This window comes from Phytophthora infestans, genomic scaffold (genome assembly GCF_000142945.1).
Source record: "Phytophthora infestans T30-4 supercont1.2 genomic scaffold, whole genome shotgun sequence".
Lineage (NCBI taxonomy): Eukaryota > Oomycota > Peronosporomycetes > Peronosporales > Peronosporaceae > Phytophthora > Phytophthora infestans.
Genome location: NW_003303757.1, coordinates 3,260,729 through 3,261,580, shown reverse-complemented (window position 1 = coordinate 3,261,580; position 852 = coordinate 3,260,729). Strand labels below are relative to the sequence as shown.

The window sequence follows — 852 nt, the reverse complement described above, 5'->3', positions numbered from 1 at the left end:
GCGGTGGGAGACTATCGCGCAGTAGAACATATCGTCATCGTTTTCGTCGCTCTCGCTTCCCTGGTCACAAAGCTGATAGCTTAGAGCCGAGTGCTGTAGGTGCAGCAGCAGCGCTGCTCGTAGAGATCGCCCCATTCTCACCTTCAGCGCTCACTTACCAATGAAGTCACTGGCTGCGACTGTCAGTAGCCCCTGCACACGCTGCTCACAGTTGAACAATGAAGGTTTGATTTGATTGGCTTACGAAACCTTCGTACCTTCTAACCGTGAGAACCACTAATAGTGGATTATACAGGTTTTGATTAAAATTATCCAGTTGATATTTTTGTTTACCCGTTACAAATGGTTCCCTTAGAAAATCCAAAGACTTCGAGCCAGAAGTTCAGACCGCGCCATTCCTGTAGGTTCGAAGCGAAGCTAAGACCGACCAAGCCACAGTATGTGCATCCCCATCTGTATCCCCTGCGACGACGACTTCGCCTGTTGCCTCTGCGGCTCGCTCACCGCGATCTGCTGCTGCTGTGGAGGGGACGATCGCCGCCGAAATGACCACCTCCGTCACGCTCCTCCGCCCGACCGCGTCGTCTACGTAAATCCCGTTGTAGTCCAGCACGGCCCCCCGCACCACGGCCACCCTCCCCATCACGGCGGCTACTACGACCGAGTGTGACTAGAGCGGCGTTCGAGCAATGGGAGACCCGGGAATAGCCGTGATTCACGGCCCGTGAAACGAGCTCCGCCAGCGTTGTAAAATAATATCACAAGCCTAGAACACGAACGTCTGTGCAGCAGTACCAGTTTATAGACATCAAAGCCTTGATTTTTGGATATGGCGGCCATTGTTGTGCAAGT

General features: G+C 53.3%; 1 protein-coding gene across 1 annotated transcript; it reads left to right on the top strand.

Moving 5' to 3' along the window:
* Window positions 1–439: 439 nt before the first annotated feature.
* On the top strand, window positions 440–670 carry PITG_01610 (uncharacterized protein; the record flags this gene model as incomplete). The annotated part of the gene is made up of 1 exon (XM_002908196.1): window positions 440–670. One exon carries the CDS (start codon window positions 440–442, stop codon window positions 668–670), a length of 231 nt encoding a protein of 76 aa, XP_002908242.1.
* Between the last annotated feature and the right edge of the window lie 182 nt (window positions 671–852).